Here is a 22,242-nt window from a genome sequence, read left to right on the forward strand (position 1 = left end):
ATTGATCGAATTGCTTACATCATCTTATTATTGAATCAAAATCAAATATTTTCAGACTCTCGATCAAACAAATGTATATTTCTTATTTTTATATCTTAAATGAGCATGCATATTTTATTAATTAAATTTTGATTTACTTTTTAGAGAAATGCAAATTTTGTTAGATTTATGGGATTTTCACATTCATTTTAATCCTGTAGGGATAAATTTTGTCATCTATGAACATGAGTTCACAAAACATTGATGAAAAGCTGTATAATTCCCTCAGTCCAATAGTCTCCTATCCCTTGGCAACAGATGACGATTCTAATACAGAATTCCTCCAAAACCCTGACCTATTCCCAATGCCACACCATCAAACTTGTTCTTTGCTGTCTCAAGACATGACAAGTTCTCCCTTTCCTATGGAGCTTGAGGTTGAGGAAATGAGTATCCTCGGAAGCAATAACATTGAGTCCAGCAGTGTCCAAAGGAAGAACAAACAGGCACAAGAAACACAGTTAAGATTGTAGATATATTATTCTATGGATCTGTGTATTTGACCCTCAACTGAACAAATTTAATTTATGTGACAGTGATAAGGGCAATAATAATAAAGAAAATACAAGTAAGAGACGGCGACAGCCAAGGCAGGAGCCCCTGCGGATTTTCGGTGCCAGAAGCTCAAGTTACCGAGGAGTTAGCAGGTTAATTTCAGGCACCTTACATACATACATACATAATAATGTTCCAAGTAATGTATTTTAGGATTAAAATTGTAAGCATAACATGGCATGCAGATACACTGGTCGATACGAGGCGTTTTTATGGAATAACACTGATCCAACGCAAAAACCAAAGACTGGTCTGTACATTTTCTATTCTGCTTTTCTGCATTTTATTATATATATTAATTTCATTGTTATTGATTACTAACCCTGTTGTTCTTCTTCTGTCCGCATTTTTGCAGTTTATATAGGTCAGTGATCTCATTCGATGCTATTTCTTTAATTCTGCATACAATTTACTTATGTTGAAGTTTTCTTGAGGTAAAACTTAGAAGAAACTAACACATCTGTGTTGGACACGTAGTCGCACTCAAACCAAGTAACATTGCAGCAATCTACACCTTTCCTCAAACACTAAGACTTATATGCATGTGGAGGACAAATTATTTTAGAGACCAGATTTTTAAAACTTGGTGGTTTTGCAGGTGGATATGATGATGAAGTATCGGCAGCAAGGGCTTACGATTTAGCTGCTCTAAAATTATGGGGTGAACTTGCGCCGCTGAATTTCCCAGTATGTTTTCTATCTCTGCATATTACAAATTTGTATCAATCAGATTCAGTGGCTAATTAGCATCTAAATTGACTTGGTGTATCACCAGATTAGTAACTATAAGTCGGATTTGGTTGAGATGAAGCTCTATACCAAACATGAATATTTTCGTAACATCAGAAGGTAATTTATAAATTGACTTATTTGCATTATATTCCTGCAACTGCAAGTGATTAAATCAATGATCCATTAATACAAATGAATTGATTAATTGTATTCTGAAAACTTCACTAATTTCAGAAAAAGTAGGGGATTCTCAAAGGGTGTATCCATTTATCGTGGAGTCTCTAGGTAACTTAAATTTATTCGAATAGTACTTCCTTCTCCCTGCCTGTTCTCTTCTTCCTTTTCTCTGCGACTTCTATCATGAAATGAAAAATCACATGGTAGGAACTCGGATTTCAAGAAATGGCAAGCAAGGATTGGGAAAGGGAAAGATATCAAAGGAATTTACCTAGGAACATTTGGTAACTAACATCCTAACTTATTTCATTAGTTGATGAAATTAATATACAATGGTTACTGTCATTGAAGATAACTTGAGAATCAAGTAATCTTTTATAACTTATTCTAGTATAAATGTGATCTGGTAACCTAAATTCCAGAATCAAATTACGTGTACAAGATAAACAATGCTACAACTTTCAAGGTTCATATGAGTTAGACCCTTTTTTTTGGAACAATTATCAGATACTGAAGAGGAAGCAGCTAGGGCTTACGATGTTGCTGCCATTAGGTTGAAAGGTGCAAATGCAGTTACAAATTTCGATATAAATCAGTATGATCTGAATGACATTCTTCAAAGTTCGAAGCTACCAATTGGCAAGGGTGCTTCTAAGCTATTGCAGAAATCTTCTATCGAAGATGTTATTAGAAAGAAAAGATGTGTCAGTGACAGAAACTCCTTGGTATATGATGAAGAAGATGATTCATGCACCCCCAATTCCAACCTGGACATGAACCGAATCATTAGTTCCTCTCTTATTTATGGCTTCCAGAACCCTGATGAGTTTCAGGCTAGTCCTACTCCAATTCAAGGCTTCAACAGCTTTGGAAATTATATGAGCACTGATGGAAATCCAAGCTTTAATTTCAACTTGGAGTATCCTTTTAATGTGAATTCGGATGGGAACTTTACAATTTCAGGGGCTGCTGAAAATTACTTTGGTGAAATGCAGCCTTTTGAGTTCTCACACAACTTCTCAACCCTCGAGAAGCTGCATCAAATTTCAAGCTTCCCCTTTCTACATCCCTATCATCAAAACCCTGTTGAGTTTCCAGAAAATCTTGCCAGCAATGGCTTGGGAAATTGTGTGGGGACTAACAGGGAGTTTACAGGTAGCCTTCAGGGCCTGTTAACTCTACAAGGACAAGATTCTCTCAAATACTTGGACCAGCCTGAAGATGTTACCACCCAGAACCTCCCTCAAAACCCCATTAATTTTCAAACAATTCGGGTACCGGTCTATCCATTGAGCGGCAGCTACAATGCAGAAGCTTCAAGTTATGGGATTTTCAAGGAGGTTCCAAGCACAAAGGAGAATGAGAATGATTCTACAGGAGGCAACGATGAGTCAGGCCAAGGAGCAGCCATGGTGGAAAAGCCACTCCTGGAAAAACTGGAAATGGAGTGAAATTCTTGAAAGACTGAACCAGACCTTTCCAGTTGTTTGCAAGCACTGAATGAACTGGGACCTATGAGTTTCTAAGGGGGATAAGGCTTACGGTTGACCAAAAACTGAAAATCAATGGGTACTTTGCTTTGATTATAAAGTTTTATTCTAAATCTAATAATGAACTCGAAATAACAGACTTCATCTTAAGCAATAGCAGTGCATGTATGGCTGATACTTCAGCTCGTTATGCTTATTAAAATTTTAATCTTCTTATGTTTCCCCTTTTTCAGTCTTTCTTCTTAAAAATCGTATATATTTACTTAGCCATAAAAAAAAATGTATACTCAGCACATTTTAAAAAAAACAGTAAGAATTTATTCTATATATCGAAGACATAATTGCAGTTGATTTCAAGCCTCTCAGCATTCAACAAAAAGAAAGCAAGTTCTTCCAACTGTACAATCAAGCCAATAAACGATGTTTGAGAATTTCCTGTAATTTTGATCATCTAAACTTTTCACCTTGAGTTTTTTCACCTTCACCCTCACTTTTCCATGGCTAAAAAACATGAGAGATATACACAACGATCTAACATAAACACTCACACGGACCATACCTCGCGAAGGAGTTCGTATCTTGCATTTATACCACAATAGCCTGCATGTTCATGGTTTCCATTCACTTCTCCATTGGTAACAATTGTTGGTGACAATGGCAATTTCTCAATTATTGATGAAAGTGGAGAATTCAATTCCTCCAGTTCCTCGTCACTGGTATACCCTTTCCTCTGTACCACTGATGCATTCCTAGACAGTGGCGACTTCCCTCCTGCCCCCGCAACTTTTTCAGCCACATCTGCTGAGGATAGAGGAGTATAGACAACGAGGGCAGCTGTATAAGGGAAACTTCTGGCCGGGCCCCCTGATAACCTCCGCTCAACAATAGTCTAACAAATGAAAGAACCATAAATCAAAAACCAGGCAACTTTTTTCTGCCTTTATACTGGTTAAAGGCAAGACTGAGTCCAATGAAATATGAAACACAAATAAAATATGGAAGACGAGTTTAAGAATTTTATTAGGAGTTATTAAAAAGTCCAACAAACAAATGTGTAGAAGAGAGAAAGGCCGAACTAGTCATACCTCAGCATTCAAGGCTTCCAATACAGCTCCTGGAACAGGATCTGGACAAAATTCATCTGGAGTGAAGTTGCAGAGAATGCGTTTAACCAACGGAAGACCTATTGATGGGCACAGCTAAAGCCATGAAAATAAAATAGTCAAAAAGAGTTAGAGAGGAACCAACAAAGACATCAGAGAACGAATCTACTAGTATGTCCATAATATGGAGTCTTAATTAGAAATCAACCTCCTCTCTGATTGAACGGTCCATTAGCATGTCCTTTGGAAGCATTAGAAGATCACTCAGGGAATTAAGAAAAAGGAAAGATTTAGATTCTCCGTCTCCATTTTTTCTGAAATCATCTTGACTGGAACGTTGATCTTCATTTAAATTATAATCACCATCCATGCCAAACATATCAGTCAGCCATCTACACCAATTACCAACCTGAAAAATAAGTGTCCCTCCTTAAGAACTTGGTATAGTTTTTTCATGTAAAAGGTATTATGAACGGGAAAGGTATTGAAACCCCCAATTATCTTATTCATCTCTATATGGCAATCAGGAAGCAGATGGAAATCATTCCAACAGCTATTCTCGCTTCACAATAAAGTTCAAGCAGTATCATGGATGGCACAAATTGAGGACTTCCTATAAAGAACATGAAAATTCATGTCATGCAGCATACAAGATCTTTCCATTAGCAATATATTATTCAATATACATAAATGAACTATATATTTTCTCTGCTGGTAAGATCATTCCATAGGTAAAACATTCTCCATATGATCTTTGGTTCAAAATTAAACCGGTTAAATATCAACCTAAAATATCCAACATTTTCCGCATCATAAGTTTCCAGATAATGAAGCATATTCCATCACAACAACCACTCTTTTCAACCAATAGCAGTATATCACAGGATCTCCACCAATAGGGTGACGTAAATTCCTCAGAGGCAATGTTCCATTAAAACATGAGAACTACGGAATAAGTTCATATAACAAGCACGAGAGTTACTCAGATTCAGAACAATAGTTGCCTATTGTGAAGAAGTACAGTGCAACGACTAGCCACAACTGAATATACCACAGATATAAAATGGAAAAAAAAACAAAAGCAGAAGTCCGCTGATATAATACGTACAGCATTTTTGAGTTGTGCACCAGATCCGAAGCTAAGATCTCCGGCGGGAATAGGCAGAACCCTTGAATCTACAATAGGATCAGATATAGGATCTGTTGGGATCTCATGGGCAGACTCCCTCAAAATAGCATTGAACATTGCTACATCTAGCCTTGCAACACACTGCTCCATAACCTAATAAAAAAGGGTATAACAATTAGTTCACCAGGAAAATAAAAGAAAGATGAGAACAAAACAAAGACACAGCGTATTACTGCTTAAAATTTACAGAACGAAAACATTTATAAGTACATACCAATCTTGCAATAACTGGCAAGCAACCACACTCATGACCACCTGCTCTTACAGGACAAAGTCGTTGAAAAGCATCTTGGAAAGCATTTATCCATAAGTTGATAGAGAAACTTCCTTGTTGTTGGTCTCCTAAGGCTGGCCCCAACAACTTTCCTATTGTTTTGCTGACAGGTGAACCCTCAAGAGGAATTTGCATATATGGAGTAAGAGCCTGAAATAAGGACCAGGCATAAAATTCCTTTTCTTATTTGTAATTTAGAGCCCCAAAACTGTAGTGCAACAATTAGATGACCTACATCTTCTAAATAACACTGTCCCCCTAATGTAAAAAAATTCTACAACTTCAACTATTTACCTGCCACCATACTGACTCAACTATTCGAGAGAAAATCCAAGATTCCACTTTTTCTAGTGCATTAGTGAAGGTTCCAGTCTCTTGCCAATCATCAACAAGCGGCATAAAACTATTTACTTGTTTACTACCAACACCACCTTTCCATTTTAGAGTTGAAGGCTTTACTTCACTCCTTTTGTTACTGCCATTTAACTCGGAGAGCCATGCAAGTGGGCTTGAGTTGCGTGAATTGCCAAATGCTTGAGAGATGATCTCCCTCAGCACTATGGTGTTTGATAACCAGAAGGTTAACCTTAAAATGCAAAAGAACATTATTCAGCTGTCAACAGTAAATGGGAAAATTCTAAAGCACTCAAGGAAATAATATCTGACTATAATATACATACCTTGAAACATCATTACTGCAAGATTTTGCAGTCAAAATAAGCCCAGACACTGTGTTTTTAGCAATTGTGGCTCGCTTGTTTTGTTCCCAATGCTTGCAAGCATGTATATAGAGTCTAGAAAGACGTCGAGCAGGTGTATGCAGCTTATGTGCTGAGCTCCCATGCTCTGAAACAACAGAATAGAGAGAAATTTCCAGGGCAGCTACTTCTCTCAGCTCTGCTTTAAGTTTCTCAATTCTCGTCTCCATCTCATTAATCTTTTCATTTAAAGCTGCCTCATTTTCAACTTGAAATTTGTCTTCAGCATCAACAGGCTCATTGCCACTTGCAAAACTTTTATCGCCGTTTGATGTCTCATCCAAGACATCAACTTCTTTTAACTCTTCAGCATGCTTGCCATTAGATCCTTCTGAAGACTCAGATGAAGATTTAGGAGAAACTTTCAAGGTTTCTTCTACAGAACTTTTGGTAGCATTCTTATGGGGGGCTCCATTAGACTTTGCAAATTTCTTTGGAGTATTATTCAATGCCTTTAAATGTGATTTATTAGTTTCAAGTTCAGATCCCATTCTGGAACCATGGGAAGAGCCATCTTTGAGGTTGTTATTGTGAACACCATTAGAAGCTCCCAGAACACCCTCTTCTCTCTCATCCTCAGCTGTCAAGGAATCTCCTAGAGATGATGCTGAATCTTTTATAGTCTCAGAGTCTGATTCTTCTTCCTTTTGCTGAGTTGTTTCTCCCTCTATATCACTGGAGCAATCATCTAAAATTTCGGCCTTTTTTAATTTAGTGACCATGTTATTACCATTTGGATCAGGAGATGTTTCTTCAGACTTGTTAACATCATCCACATAATGTACAATCACATTCTCGTAAACTTCAATGGGCTCAGAGCCCACATTGGAATCACTTACTTTAGAATTAGGGTCTGATCTAGCTTTTAAAGCTTTGGATTCAGCTTCTTTCGCCTTCAAAGTTTTGCCACCATTCTGTTGATGAGGTTTATTATTTCTCCTATCAGTTCTTCCTGGGTGCTTTGATTGGACATTAGCTGAATTTCTCCTCTTGTTCCCAGTGTCTTTCATATTTAATGTTGATTCACCTTTAAACTACGGTTATGGAAGAAACCACGATAAGAGAGAGAGACCTACCAAACCCATTAGTTGAATGTCAACATCAGATGAAAATTGGCACATAACTGCACCCATTTAGAAGAAACCACCCCACTCGACAACAAGGCAATCTTCTTTGGGCCCTTTCATCACTTCAGTGCTTCTGCACAAGAGAGAAGGTGGGATCATCAGTACAGAATTATCTATCACTTGATATTAGCCAAGTTCAGCTACACTTCACCAAGAACAAAAAACATATACAAGCTTTATTTAATCAAGGTAGTGGAAACCAAAAACTCGATGCTCTGAGAGCATACAGAAAGCAGTGGGTAATACTAAGAACATTAGAGCTTCAAGCTAAAAGCATAGGAAGTAAGTGCTGGGGAAAAAGAACGAGCAAAAGAAAAGAAAGGACAAATAACAAGGGCAGAAGCATGCAATTCATTCAACAATATGAGGTCTATATCTATAGGTTCAGTAAAATACAAACAACAGGTTGCCATTCAAATGCAACAAGGATTTGGTTAAAAAAAACCTCAGACCTGAATCGTAGACGCATTAAGCATCTTGTGAACCTTGAAAATATTGACAGGAACAAATATAGCAATAAAGAAACTTTTATGTCACTAGAATAACTCACCTTCTTAAAGTCACAACCAAGACAAAACAATGGCGGTAGAGTCCAACCAGTAAATTTGAGGCAACTGATAACTTCCAATTAAACAACCAGTAAAATTCTAAGCTAAAAAATTTGGCAACCTGAAACAACCAGAAATTTGTTTAAATCTTCTATTTAAAACCTTTAAGCCTATCTAGAATGTGGTTTTTTGCAGCTAATATCAATGACAAAAACCTGCAGCTAGAAAATTAACGGTAAATTTCACCGCTACAGAACTATTGGGTTTAAAATAATGGATAAATAACATTGGTCCATAATTCATACACTAAAAAGGTGAAATCCCCTGCTCTGACTAAAAAATGCTTAGATCAGTGTTTCCAGACCGAATTGTGCATTTTCAAGTTCCTGTTTACTTTGATATGCACTTTCTATTCAAAGCTAATGTCGAATCATTTCCAGAACTCAGATCAAAGTAAAAATAAAGGTCAAGAAATGTATTTCCAGTATTAGAAACAAAGTTAAATGCTTTTCATCATGAAAATCACGAATGAAAATGACCCAAAAGAAGTTCAGAAAAGATATTTCCTTGGGTATATATATATATAGCATTATCAACTAAGAAAACATAGCCTGCAGAAAGAATCACAAAAGGACAGTTTGAATACATAAAACTTTTAAAACGTGTGTAAATTTTATTTAGTTTTACACCGTTTTTTTCCCATATATGCAGCGGAGAAACTAAGCTAACTTTACTTTTTTAGCCAAAATCTCTCTTTTCTGACCCACGGCTGAGCTTTCAAGTTTTTTGCCCCCTACCAATCAGAAGCGCCAAGTTTTATTATTGAAAACGACATAGTTTTCTCTCATTACAGATCTTAATCATAAACGAATATAGAACCCAAACCACCTGAATGTCGATCGAAATTCAGCACCTCCCACTTTTCTTTTTATACTTTTCATTCGTTTGAGAAAGAAAATGATAATCACAGGAACTTAGCCACCACTTGAAAAAGGTTCAAGCATCTAAAGATGGACAAAGAATTCAAATATATACAAGGAAGAACAAACCCGAAAGTGGAACTCAAAGAGAGCAAACTGAAAACCCACAGCAGATCAGAGATCAGAGATCAGAGAAGATAAAATCACTGGATGATGAAAAAATCAAAACAGAGAAAGAGCAGATCGAAATGGAAGTATTCAAGCCATTTCTCGATGCAAAGAAAAATGCAGTAATTTTATCTCGAGCTAGTAACAGAAATACTAAGAAGTGATAATAAAACAAAACAGCAAACGTAAAAGAAAAAAGAAAAACGCCAACCAAAGAAAAGCTGTAATGCAAAAGGAAAAAAGAACAAAGCTGGTGCAGACATTTGTTTGTTTGAACTTACCAAAGCTTTGTGTTGGAAGAAGGGCTAAAAAGTAAGGTCCAGAGAGAGTTCAGACAACGATAACCTTTGGGGATCCTAACCTTCTCTAAATGTATTTCTTTTTCCCTTTGGCTTCGAGTGTCGTGCAACGAAGTTTCTTATTTTAGTCTCTGAGGGCAAAGGCTGAAGTGCGGGAAACAGAGAGGGGCATTTAAAATGGAGTGAGGAAGGAGGGTCCGCTTTGTCTCAACTGTACGGAAGTAGAAGATAAAGAAGAGACCAATTGGGTGTCGGTGGGGGACAGTCACCGGGAATCACCGGTTGACGGTTTTTAACGAATCAAAATTTACCATTTTTTAGTAGGCTTTTTCTGAAAAAGAAATTGTTAATACCAAAACTGCCATCATTATCTGCAGTTTCAGTTCAGTCAAATTTACTTTGTGTTTGAAAATTATAGTACCACAAAATTTTATTTTAATATTCGAACCATAATACTTAGGGTGAGATGTTTTCATAGGTTAACTTAGTAAAAAAAGGGTTTTTTATCAAAGAAGCATAAAAAAATTAAAAAAATTTAAAATAATATACCTAAAAATTTAATTACGAAAATGGTATGGTCAGGGGGTCACGCCACTCTAACAGGCGGCACCACCCTGACGTGACGGTGAACAGTGACCCGCAACAGTAAAAAAATATTGAAAAAGAAAAAAAATTGAAAACGAAAAAAAATTAAAAATGGATCATGTGGGTGCCAGAGGCGGCACCAGTGTTTTATTAGGTAAAATTAAATTAAAATATGCATTATTAAAATATTAAAATGAAAATATTTTTTTTATTTTTTTACTGTTTTTGATCAGAAATCCAGGGTGGTGCCGCCTATGTACATTTTAATTTAATTTTAATAATGCATACTTTATCCGGATAAAATATGTATTAGCAAATTCAGTAATATGATTATATATATATAGATATTTAGGCATGTATCACATTACAAAAATAAAAATTTAAATACTTATACCTAATAAAACATGTATCTCATTACAATAATAGTTATTTTTCAAATAACATATTGTTTTATAATTTTATTTCTTATTTAATATTTTAGTTTAATTTTAATAATGCATACTTTATCCGGATAAAGTATGTATTAGTAGATTCACTAATATGATTATATATATATATATAGATTTACGCATGTATCACATTACAAAAACAAAAATTTAAATACTTATACCTAATAAAACATGTATCTCATTACAATAATAGTTATTTTCCAAATAACATATTGTTTTATAATTTTATTTCTTATTTAATATTTTATTTTAATTTTAATAATGCATATTTTAATTTTATTTTACCTAATAAAACACTGGTGCCGCCTCTGGCACCCACATGACCCATTTTTTATTTTTTTTTCGTTTTCAGTTTTTTTTCTTTTTCAGTGTTTTTTTTTACTGTTGCGGGTCACTGTTCACCGTCACGTCAGGGTGGTGCCGCCTGTCAGAGTGGCGTGACCACCCTGACCATACCATTTTCGTAATTAGATTTTTAAGTGTATTATTTTGGAATTTTTTAATTTTTTTATATTTCTTTAGTAAAAAACCCGTAAAAAAAGAAGAAGCTAATTTAAAAAAAAATTAATGAAATAAGTTGATTTTGGAGAGAAAAGGTGAAGACGCATCCAGCTGGGCATGTTTTCAATTGAGTTTGTAGGAAAACGCATCTTGATGGATGCATTTTTATATTCTTTCAACTCGGTCGGGTTTAGGGTTGAAAATATGGAGAGGCCGATTTAATTGTGTTCGTGTTTAAGTTAGACATTGTGGAAGCTTAAAGGTATATTTTAGTTTATGGTGATGTGATAACGCTGGGAGACCTATACATTTCTACTATCGTGTTGGGATGGAACTATTGCCTTAGAAGCTCATCGCATTGCAACTCAGGCTTCGAGTTCACGGTACTTATATGGTCACTGATTGTAATATAACTAGGGCTCCTAGTTGACAGATGTTAATGTAATATTTTCAGGTTCTGGAAACTTTTCAAGGGGCTAAAAATGGGAAAGAGAAAATGATCTACCCATGGCACGTTTTCAGTTATATGGTAGAAAGATGCAATGAAAGAGCGTGTCCCAATTTCAACCCTCTTGAAAAAGTTTCCAAAACTCAAGAATCCCTATCCTCATTTTTCAGATATCTCAGGAATCTCAGTGTATTATTTGATTAATCGAGGCATATTTTTTGTTTTCTTTTTCACTCGTTGTCCACCCAGTTGCCTATATAAAGCTAGTATTTGTTATAAAGCGAGTGGTCATTATGCTAAGATGTTCTAACCTAAAATTTCGAGCAAACTGTCTCTAGGAGGAGATTTGCATAATAATAAGGTTGTTTACGTGAAAGAATTGAATTTCATAAATTGACCAAATACACGTAATTATATCAAGTAAGTTTCGTTGTTGTTGTTAATGGATAATTGGTACTTTACTTTTCTACATAATGTTTTGGTTTTAAACATGTGAAACAGGTTATCTGGTTGAAAATGAATGGACGGGTTAATGTTGTTGTTTATTACAATGGTGAAATTCGTGACATAGACATAGGGGTCGTTTTTTATCAGCCTACACAATGCAATTGGCTTTCAACCCGAACATTTAATTGTCGGAGCTCCAAGGAAAAATTAAGCGAAAAGTAGGCAATTCGAACTGCAAAAATGTCATTCTTGAAGTATAAATATTTAGCGTTAGAGGACCTCGTAAAATATGAAATATTTAATGTTAGATGCTAATGGTGATTGAGGCGATGACCTAGATTCATATTGGATCACCTATACTTGAGTTATATGCCAAGCTTGTCAATGGCGATGAAGGTTGTCGGAGGTTGAAAACTATTCCAGTTAATGCCAAAATGGAATAGGAAGCTGAAAGTCTAACCACACGGCTATGTGGTGGGTTCACAGCTTTGTTACAAAGCTCTTATTATGAAATATCGAAATCATCAATGAGAAGACATTCATCGGTTTTAGCCCAATATTTCAATTTTAACACACTGCACATCCACTAGTCAAGGTTTATCGGTAATCGAAACTTCGATACCCTGACACGATATTCTATTAGTGCTTTTGATTTCAACTTCCAAATGCTAATGTTCTACGTCGGAAACATTAATATAAATATGCCATCAAGTTACACCAGCGGGCAATTTGCAAGTGATTTTGGTTGTAACAACATGTATATAAGAATGGATGATGTAGTACCCTACAACTTGCATCAACGAAGGGACATCCAACATTGGACATGCAACTAGGGTTGAGATCAAAGAGAGCACTAAATTCGACAATGATCCAATCCGAGAGTCCAGGTCGGAGGGTTCAAAAATTGCATTATTTTCTAAACCAGAACCAATTCCAACTGAACCAAAAAATGATGGTTCTGACAATGAAGGTCCGGACAATGTTGACAAAATTGATATGCGTTTCAAGGCATACTCACATCTGATTTACATGCATACTGTGGACCTCTCAATTGAAGGTGAGTTAGAGCTTTCAAAACTCCCTCACAAAAAACAGGACTATACGAGTTCTTCGTTAAATTTGGGCGATTTACAAGTGGGGATGGAGTTTTTCTTGAAAGATACTTTTGTCCCTACAATGAAGCGATACGACATGAGGCACGGGGTAAACTTCTACGTTGTTAAATCCCGGTTGAAGAAATTCGAGGCCAAGTGCGCAATCCGTGACAACAGATGTCAATGGAAAATTATAACATTTGTGAGAAAGAATATAGGGCTCAGGATAATCAATAAATATAATGTTCTGCATAGTTGTGTTGTCACAGGTAAGTGACAAGATTGTTCAATATAAACGTATGGTGGCCTCATATATGATATTGAACTCCTAATTTTGAAATATCATGTTGTTGCAGGTATGGCACAAGATCATTCAAAGTTGGATTTGGACATGATCTCGGACATTATATTACCTATGATGAAAACAAGTTTTAGGATTCACGTGCCAATTATAATTACCAATATCTATAGTCAATTCGATTACACACCATTGTACCACAATGTATTGATCGTAAAACAGAAGACTATAGAGAAGATGCATAACGAGTGAGATAAATCATATAATAATTTGTGGCAATGGTGTTAGGTACTGCATTAATACGTACCAGGTTCCATAACTGATCTATAAACGAAGCCTGTGTACTTCCACAATCATTTGGTCCATGAGGAAAGAGTTTTCCATCGTGTCTTTTGGACTTTTGAACTATGCAAAGAAGCATTTTGGTACTATAAGCCATTGGTACAAATCAATGACACATTCCTATACAAGAGATATGAGCATCAATTGTTGTTGATTGCTGCACAGAATGGTAATAAAAAAATTCTGCCAATAGCCTTTGCAGTAACGCTGGGAAAAAAGGCAGATGATTGATATTTCTTCCTGTTTAACTTGAGAAGGCATGTTGTCCCGTAACCTGATATATGTGTTATCTCCGACAGGGGACCCGGATATTGACAGCAATTGAATGACATGAAAGCTTTTGGGATCACATACAATAGATATTGTATAAGACATGTAGTTGCTAACTACCACGGACAACAACATTCTGTAGTTAGCGGACACAAGTCATTAACATGGGTATGTGTTCACCACTATTTCAACTATCATGCTTTAACTGCTTTGCAGTGTTTGCATTCATGGATAAATTGTTTATTTTATTCGACAAGGTACAAGCTTGTCCAACATCGTTTTCATGAAAATGTTAAAGAAATTGCGGGTTATTAACGATTGTGGTGCGGCATACCTCGCTAACATACCGTTAAACCAGTGGAGTTAATTGTACAATGGGGGTCAACAGTATAGACACGTGACAACGAACCTAACAGAATGCATCAAATTCATATTGAAGGGACACATCATTAGTCGGTAACCTATGTGGTGAAAGAAACATATTTCCATGCCGGCTCAAGGACATAAAAATGAAATAATATTATGATAATTGTATTATCAAATTAATTTTACCTTAGTATGAGTGGGAAAGTATAAGGGTAGTCGACTTGAGGAAGTAAAAATGGTAGTCGAAACAATACTCAAGACTGCAGAAGAAGTACGTAACCACCAATTTTAATGTTTTATGGTTGTGTCGCCCGATACATCTCTCAGTATAATGTTGCCAACATGACTGATCCCCAACTAAGTCAGCCAACTTCTTTCAAGTCGACGAGTTGTAGCAACCACCTTAAATGTACAAGAGTTTGAGATTTATTGGGCATTAGAACACCTCTAGTTAACCTCAGGACGTATGCTCGGGTGTGTTGTTCTATTTTAAGGGGACTTGAACTCTTGTGGAGATATTGGAAATTTTCTTGCAACCATTTCATCTCTATCTGGCTATCGAAAAACTTGTCTTGCACATTGCCTAATAGTTGCTCGCAAATGTTGTTCCAATCACCAACGACCGCTGATCTCATAACGACTGGTTCATCCATTAATAAACTGAGCTATAATTAAACGTATTCGAATGTGATTGTACACTCACCACATGGGAGATGAAATATGTGTGTCTCAGGTCTCCATCTTTCGACCAGCGTGCTGATAAGTGTAGGGTCTAATTTACACACTCGAGCATACATGACACACATAAGAACCCTACATCTTCCAAATAGGGTTCAATAATAGGTGATGGCCTCGAAGATAGATTGTGTATATATGTCTCCAAAATCTAATCTTCGACCTGATTATAAAAAAACAAAAAAGATTAAATTTAGAAATATTTTATTACCATTTGCAATTGGACCGCAGAAATACGGTTATCATTCAAACGAATAAGAGTATTTGTCATCACAAAATTCAATTAAAACAAATGAAAATCGACATACAGTATTAAATCAAGATGAACTTGAGAGAATTTTAATTAAATTTTTAGAACTAAAATCTTGAGAGAATTGAATTTGAATGAAAAAACGAGGAAAAGACTTGAGTTTATATAGCACTAAAATTAGTCGTTTTTATGGTTGTTGGGGAAAAACGCGTCCAATGAGAGGCGTTTTGTGGCCTTGATAGGGTAAAAACGCATTTAACTGGACGCGTTTTCATATTCTCTCTCTAAAATCGACCTATTCCAGTAAATATCACAGAAACTGACCTATTCCGTTAATTTAAAAAAAAAGCTTTTTTAACTAATTTAACCATTTTCGTAAAGAGATCTATGATATCCAAAAATAATCTAAGTTAGAAATTAAATGTAAAAAAAAAGAAAAAAAAGAAGAAGAAAGATTGCAATACCATTCCAGTGTATATCATACCACATTAGATTTTGGAAACAAAAAGTAAAATAAAATTTTGGAAAATATGTAGTAACTCATTAAAAAAAACTATAAGTAAGTTTTTAATTTGGTTATTTAATTATAAAAATTATAATTTGGTCAGTGAATTATCTAAAAGTTTTTATTTTAAGTAACTATCCTGTTAAGTTTTTTTTTTTTAAAGTTACGCTAACAAGTTTCAAGCGACGATTCAACAATCGATACGGTAAATCAATACCCATCAATGAGTAGAAGAACATAATTTAGATCTAAATCAATCTGATGATCAATGTCGGAGATTGACGAAAAAAAATTGTTTGAATTTTGGTTTGCAGATTCGTGCCGTCCAAAGTTATTTCATGAAAGAAATCTGAATTGTAGAAGAGAACGAGAAAGAGAGCTTTTGATTGGTGCAGACAGTGCAAACAGAGAAAGCCAGATAACAACAATTTTGACAGCTTTGTGACTTAAATGAAAACTTTCGAATAGTCAACGACAAAATTGTAACTTTTTAGTTTAGTGGCCAAAACCAAAACTTACTCATAATTTAATGACTATTGGTATAATTTACCCAAAATAAAATAGTATTTAGTTTTTATTGAATATAAAAATATAACAAAAAAATAAGACGTAAATAAAGTTGAATCCAATCTTGTCATGTTTCATAAGTATAAATTGAATGTTTTTATTTTAGGAATAATTCTTTTTAAGATCACCTTTATTTTTAAAGTTTATGATTAGGTCTTTTCATACTTTATATGTTTATATCATGGTTCTTAAAATTTAATAATTCATACTTCATACGATGATTTTTAAATTTTAATCTTTATATTTCTATAATTATTAAAAAAAATACAGTTTACCATCTAGAGTTAAAAAATTTTAATTATAAAAAAAGTGCGATTACTACTTAATAATTATATATATCTTTATAATTACTCTGTACGAATACAACCTCAAAATTAATTATTTACGCTTAAATATGTAGATGAAAACTCACATCAAAATCTTTTGTTTTTGCGTATATGATGTGAAAGGAAGAAAATATGTCACAACAAAAATATTACACTTGGGGTGAAAAATCATAATTATCCAAATCAAATTCTTAAATCACTTAATAGGTTTCTCTTTTAATCACAATGCTAATAATGTTGAATACGTTAATACTTTTGAGAGAAATTTTCGAAATGATATTTGTTAAACAATTAAAAGTATTGTCATTATGTTAAAACTTTTATATTCAATTTCATTAGAGATTCGTGAATGGTTCATGATTTGATTACAAGAGTTTAAGGGAGAAACATTAATATTGTACACAATAATAATCATAGAGAATGTGCATATGTAACCTTTAATTTGCAATAATAATCATAGTGTTATTTTTTTAAGAATTTTTTTCATATTTTTTAAATTATAATTTTGATTTATAATTTTTGAATTTTTCAAAAAAAAATATTTTTTTATAATTTTTAAATTATTTATTCACATGGTAAAATAAAATAATATTATAATAGGGATAAAAAGTTGAGGGTTACTTTACTCCAAATTAAAGGAGTTAGGCAAGGACTAGATTTATTATTATCTCTTATATATAATAGAAAAACTAAAATAAGCATTTAATCGCACCTAAATTATTTTACTAATTCATCTTACAAAGTCCAGTTTACCCTGAGACCAAAATGCAACACTATATAGAGAAAATAATATTTTCTATACAAATTTTAGATTTTGAAAAATAAGTTAATTTAATAAAAGTGTGGATAATTTATTTAAAGATGAGAGGTTATGTAAATACTAATGGGTTATTTAATTAAGCAATGAAACTTTGAAAGAAAAAGAGAATGTTTAGATAATTTTGATAAATTTTATATTTGTGTTTCTTACAAGCAAATAATTATACTTGAAAAAGGAAAAGGATTAGATTTTGAGGGTTAGCAGTTGACCTAATGGAAGATGTAAATGTAGCACCTAATTTGTCACCCTGCCCACCAATGGGACATATTATTGTTGCCAATTTTAAGATTATCCAATTGAATAATTCTGTCTAATTTTTACCTCATGGTGATCAAAATTAATTAAATAATGGTTTATATTTATTCATCTATATATATTTTTAGTAAAACTTTTGATACATGAAAATAGACATATTTATTATGTATTAACACCTCCAAATTATGGGACTTTCGGCTATTTTCACATATGTTTCTATTCTATAGAATTTATATATCTATACACCCGCATTATTTTTAATATCTATCATGTTTTTACTTTTTTAAAATCATAAACTCTTGAGATCAATTAAAGGAAAACTTCAAAAGATTTTCAATATTTACATCTCTTCTATATATACTAAGGAATTAAAGTTTAAACTAAAAAATCGATTGCACCTGAACTTAGTTGGTACACAAAAAATAAAAAGAATATAAGTTTGAGTATGTATTTATCTTTCAATTTATGAATTAAGTGAGATTGTAAGTAATAATATAAATTGTATAAAAAATTTAAATTAAAAAAGAAAGAGAAAAGAACTTTTAAAATCCAAGACAATTTTGAGAAGACCTGAGCGATTAAATTTAGCCTATTCGACCTAAGGCTTTTCATAATGCACACTTGTCCCTTGTTTTTCTCTTATCTTTTGATATGAGAATATTATGGGTAAATTTCATTTTCAATCGCTCTATTTTTTAGATTATAAGAATAGTTAATTTTCAAATTGATCTTTATATTTTATATACTTTAACTTTGACATAATTTGATACCTCAATTTTTATAGTATCATTAATTAGTCTAACTACTTTATTCTAATTAAAACGATGATGTGAATTTTTAAGGATTGTTAGCACACTTGAAATTTTTTATTAAATTCAAGTCTATTATAACATTAATTTTTTGTTACATGGATATAAAGTGAGTTTTTTTTTTCAAAATGTCAAACCAACGAATTTAACAAAAGAATTTTAAATTTGTTAACAAATGGACCTAAAATTTTAAATTCAAAAAGTAAAGGAACTGAATTTTTAAAAATAAAAGTATAAAGATTAAATTCTAAATATAAAAAAAATTAAACAAATTATAACATTTAAATTTTTAATATATAATTTAATCCATAAATAAACAATTAACCCAATCCGAAGCATACATGAAAATTATACTAATAATATATGAAACTTAGATTTACAATGGAAGAATCATGTTAAGTTTTCTAAATAAGAAAAAAAAAATACAACCTAATTCATAAGGCTCAACAAATCTTCTTTACCATATAAAAATCTTAAAACATTTAAAAGTTATTTTTAAATTGAGATTCACCTATTTTTATAGTTAACATTTTATTTATTATTAATAATGTAGATTTAATTATAAATCAATTTATCATATATTTTTATAATTAAATTTCGGAAGAATATTTAATGTATAGTAGGTACATAAATTTTATGCATAGTGAATAATAACATCACACATCATTATTAAATAAAATAAAAAAAATAGTAGAGGACTTATAAATAAATATTAATAACTTTATTTAAACATAGTTAAATAATAATTAGTTATAAATAAACCTAAATTTTAAACTCTAAACTCGATACTCAAAATTCAATACCCTAAACCCTTAAATCCAATATCCTAACTGCAAGATTCTAAACTCGAGAGTTATTTATATTTATTTACTTATAATAGTTATAATTATATTTAATTATGTTTAAATTTAAAAGTTGATATACTTTTGTTTAATTTAATGATAAAATATTATAATATGGATCATTAATAATGTACAAAATTTATATACGAATAGTACATCAAATATTATTCCTTAAACTTTTATTTATTAAATAATGATACAAATTTAAATAAAAATTAATTCAAAAAAAAAATCATATGTGAAGCACTTAAAAAGTTTAACGCATCTCTTTTTGAAAAATTTCTTTACTCAACTGTTGTTTCTGGAAGTTTCCTTCTCAATTTCTCATCCATCCCCAAAGATTGAAACTCAATTTCCACCCCTTTTTACCTTTTTAAAAAAATCAAGATCTGAAATATCACTAATCAATAGTTAGTTTGCCAAATTAGGTATTAATTTATTAATTAAACAAACTAATCATGTCTAATCTAAACTTTGGATTTTTTATTTTATTTTACTATCTAAAACTATTTTTATTTAGATAAGAATATACAGAAATGAATAGGAACAGAAAGTTTAAAAAAAAAAAAAGAAATATTCAAAGAAGGATGCATGCAGGCTGGCATTGCCAACTACTAAATGCAAGTTGTGTTAAGGAAGTCATGGTGGGATGATAATTTGCTAATTATAAAACAGAGATGGTCACAGTGTACATGTGAATTTGTTGATTTATGTAGGTAGAATGTTTATTCAAATCCAACTTCCTTCCAAAAATATGAGATTTTCTGCTCATCATTTTGGCCAATCAGACACCCAACACCCAAACCAAGCATATGACTTAATTTTGGGCAAATCTAATTTTAATTTGCTTCATTTAGATTTTCTTAAATATTTTACTTTATAACATATTTCTTCTTCTAGTCTGGAAATATGTGAGATTTAATTTGAAAACTACGTATTAACCCTATATAACTACTTTACAATTTTAAAATAAATAACATAATTAATGTAATGGTATAATATTAAAAAAATTATGTGATATATTCCAGAGATCCATATTTATATTATAAATGTATTTAATAATAATTTTATTTTTAATTAGAAATTAAATGCTTTATATATATATATATTTTTTTTGTCTGGTAAGAACTCCTTATATACCATATTTTTCGTGTATATATAATTTAAAGCATTTGTAAAAATTATAAAAAATAATATATTGTAAATTAAACTTTTTATTTTTTATTTTATTTTCTTAATAGCCAATATATTAGCTATAATAATTTATTCAAAATATATAATTAATATTAATATAATATGTTATATTATAAAATGCATTGTTTATAAAATTTTACATATGAAATATAAAATTATTTATTATATAAATAATTAAAATTTTCTATTTAAAACAAAAGTAATATTTTTTGGGTTAATTGAAACATAATGATTTAAATATAAATTTTTAATTATTAATTATTAAATAAATTTTTTAACCAATTATTTGAATAAAATTAAAAGTCTTATATATAAATATGTAATAGATCTTATAAATAATAAAAAAAATAGATAAATTAACTAATTAGCCACTGAACTGAACTTTGTTACATGTTTCTATTTTGGTCATCGATCTATGAAAAATCTAATTTGATCATAAACTATCTAAATTTGTTTCTTTTAGCCACTATGTTGTTAAGTCTAAAACAATTGGATGACTTACCTATTATAAATTACATGAATTGTCACTCAACTATGAGAATGTTTTTGTTTTGTCACTCAACTATATAAAAAATATATATAAACATTCTTAATAGAATTTGGAGCTAGAAAGTTTTTTAGATAAATTTTTATTTGATGCTTGTAAGATTTGAGGGGTTTTTTTTGGCACTAGAGAACCATTGTTATAATATAAAAATATCAATGACTTACGATCTTTCTAGCATAAAAAACTAAAAATTTTTAGTTTTTTATTGTTGGAGAAGCACCATAATTTACCCGCAACTTATGATCTTTCTAGCATAGGAAATTGAAAACTTTTAAGTTTTCCTATGTTGAATAACATCAGCTAAGAGCATGAAATAATAGACAGAGAGAAAAAAAAAATCAATAATTAGAAATAAATTAATAAATTTTATAAATGTTGATGGTTAAATTTATTAGATTTTTTAGAATTAGGACTAAACTTCGTCAAACTTTTATTATCAACTTAATTATATGGTGACTAAAAAATCTAATTTCAAAAAATTTAATAAAACAATAAAAAAATTATAGTTAAGGTAACTAAAATAAAAACACTCTTCTAATTAAGTCACCATTTATGTAATTTATAACAACGACTTTACCCAACCATGTCAAACTTAACTTGACAATTAAATTAAAACATTCAGTTGCAAATTGCACAAGGCTTAAAAAATGAATTCAGATAGTTTAATGATTAAATTGAAAATTTTAATAATTCGGTGATCAAAATAGAAACACATGAAAAATTAAGTGACTAATTAAAAATTTACCCTAAATACGTATAAAACAACAAATATTATATAGTAAACAATAAAAAATTATCTAAACTCATAGACATACATAGTTGATTAAAATAGCATTATTGCAATTAAATGTAGTTTAATTAAAATGTAGTTCACTTAGAAATTGGATTTACTGTTTTGATCAATGATGAATGGTGATGTCTAAACTACACTACTCTTCCATAAAAAGATGATGAAATTGGATGAATTGGTCTTTTCAGCTTCTTCAGCTACGGGGTCCAAGTGCTGATGGGATGGGAAAGGTCACATTTGCAAATGGAAGAGGCGGTGATTGGGCCCACCATCAATTTTGGTTTTTATTCTTAAAAATTATTTTCATATCTTATTCCACCACCGACAATTACACGTTTTCCTGTCAATCATTCGTTCATCCATTTGACTTTATTCCACCCTCCCCTCACATCGTGTCCTGCGTCACCATACAATACCATTTAT

General features: G+C 31.9%; 2 protein-coding genes across 7 annotated transcripts; one reads left to right on the top strand and one right to left on the bottom strand.

Moving 5' to 3' along the window:
* Positions 1 to 224: 224 nt before the first annotated feature.
* Positions 225 to 2,954, top strand: LOC107890124 (AP2-like ethylene-responsive transcription factor BBM). Its single transcript, XM_016814632.1, has 9 exons — positions 225 to 508; positions 576 to 686; positions 780 to 844; positions 950 to 958; positions 1,193 to 1,281; positions 1,370 to 1,443; positions 1,561 to 1,611; positions 1,711 to 1,787; positions 2,011 to 2,954. The coding sequence occupies exons 1-9, from the start codon at positions 225 to 227 to the stop codon at positions 2,952 to 2,954; spliced, it is 1,704 nt and encodes a 567-aa protein (XP_016670121.1).
* A 334-nt stretch (positions 2,955 to 3,288) lies between these two features.
* On the bottom strand, positions 3,289 to 9,583 carry LOC107889534 (uncharacterized). Of its 6 annotated transcripts, none has more exons than XM_016813994.2 (9): positions 9,362 to 9,573; positions 7,995 to 8,113; positions 6,240 to 7,517; positions 5,854 to 6,145; positions 5,500 to 5,709; positions 5,205 to 5,378; positions 4,305 to 4,505; positions 4,079 to 4,192; positions 3,289 to 3,882 (listed from the first exon to the last, which is right to left on the bottom strand). In XM_016813994.2, exons 3-9 carry the CDS (start codon positions 7,325 to 7,327, stop codon positions 3,538 to 3,540), a joined length of 2,424 nt encoding a protein of 807 aa, XP_016669483.2. In that variant the 5' UTR covers positions 7,328 to 7,517; positions 7,995 to 8,113; positions 9,362 to 9,573; the 3' UTR covers positions 3,289 to 3,537. The 6 variants fall into 6 exon arrangements, with proteins under 6 accessions (XP_016669483.2, XP_040932530.1, XP_040932531.1 ...); XM_041076596.1 differs by lacking the exon at positions 9,362 to 9,573 and adding an exon at positions 8,881 to 9,354; XM_041076597.1 differs by lacking the exon at positions 9,362 to 9,573 and adding an exon at positions 9,042 to 9,248.
* Between the last annotated feature and the right edge of the window lie 12,659 nt (positions 9,584 to 22,242).

The sequence above is a fragment of the Gossypium hirsutum genome, chromosome A09, assembly GCF_007990345.1.
Source record: "Gossypium hirsutum isolate 1008001.06 chromosome A09, Gossypium_hirsutum_v2.1, whole genome shotgun sequence".
Lineage (NCBI taxonomy): Eukaryota > Viridiplantae > Streptophyta > Magnoliopsida > Malvales > Malvaceae > Gossypium > Gossypium hirsutum.